This window comes from Plasmodium reichenowi, chromosome 10 (assembly GCF_001601855.1).
Source record: "Plasmodium reichenowi strain SY57 chromosome 10, whole genome shotgun sequence".
Taxonomy (NCBI): domain Eukaryota; phylum Apicomplexa; class Aconoidasida; order Haemosporida; family Plasmodiidae; genus Plasmodium; species Plasmodium reichenowi.
In genome coordinates, this window is record NC_033655.1 from 357976 (window position 1) to 358887 (window position 912).

Below are 912 nucleotides of genomic sequence, written 5' to 3' on the forward strand. Positions count from 1 at the left end.
TATATATATATATATAAATAGAAGCAAATATATAGAAATATGAAATTTATTAAATAAATATAAATAAATACATATATACATTTTGATATATATACACATTGATATATATACATATTGACATATATATATATTGATATATATACATATTGATATATATATATATTGATATATATACATATTGATATATATACATATATATTTATTTTTTTTTTATATAGGACTAACCTTGTTGCTCCACAAGCATTACAGTGCTGATGAAAAAGTCTTGTCCTACTATCCTTTTCCATAGTTGTATTAGGACTTTTACACATTTGGCAAGTTACATATTCAGTAATATATTTTCTTAAGAGTGCTTCAATATGTTTAGGTCCATACTTTCCCTTTAAAACTAATTGTCCTTCTCCAGCTATTGATCCTTCAGTTCCTAATTCTGCTAAAACAAAATGGAAAACATGTTCTTCATTTCTGTTCATAATAGTACATATATCTTTAAAATTAATCCATGCTACTTTTTTAGATCCAACTCGAACTACTTGTGGGGGTTTAATAGTATATTTTTTAGATATACATAAATCTATGTTATGTTTATTAATTAAATCTTGAATTCGATGTAATAATTCATCATATGGATATACAGCTCCTCTTTCAAAAACTTTCCCTGTACCATCTATAATAATCTCTTCTACCTTTTCTACAACCTCTTTCTTCTTCTTTTTCTTTTTCTTCTCACCAAAATCAAATAATTGTTTCGAATCGTCATTTACTATTTTATCTAAATCAACAAAAGCTGATCCAGCATCTTCAACTTTATCTTCCATATTTATCTTATCAAAAATTTATAAATAATTATATTTAAATTAATATAATAATCTTATATTTTTGCAGAAAATTAAATATATACTCTTTTATTAA

At 23.1% G+C, this 912-nt stretch overlaps 1 protein-coding gene across 1 annotated transcript; it reads right to left on the minus strand.

Moving 5' to 3' along the window:
• Positions 1-225: 225 nt before the first annotated feature.
• On the minus strand, positions 226-818 carry PRSY57_1010000 (eukaryotic translation initiation factor 2 beta subunit, putative; the record flags this gene model as incomplete). Its single annotated transcript, XM_020114857.1, has 1 exon — positions 226-818. A coding segment is annotated over one exon (593 nt), but the record flags the coding sequence as incomplete, so codon positions are not given.
• Positions 819-912: the final 94 nt, after the last annotated feature.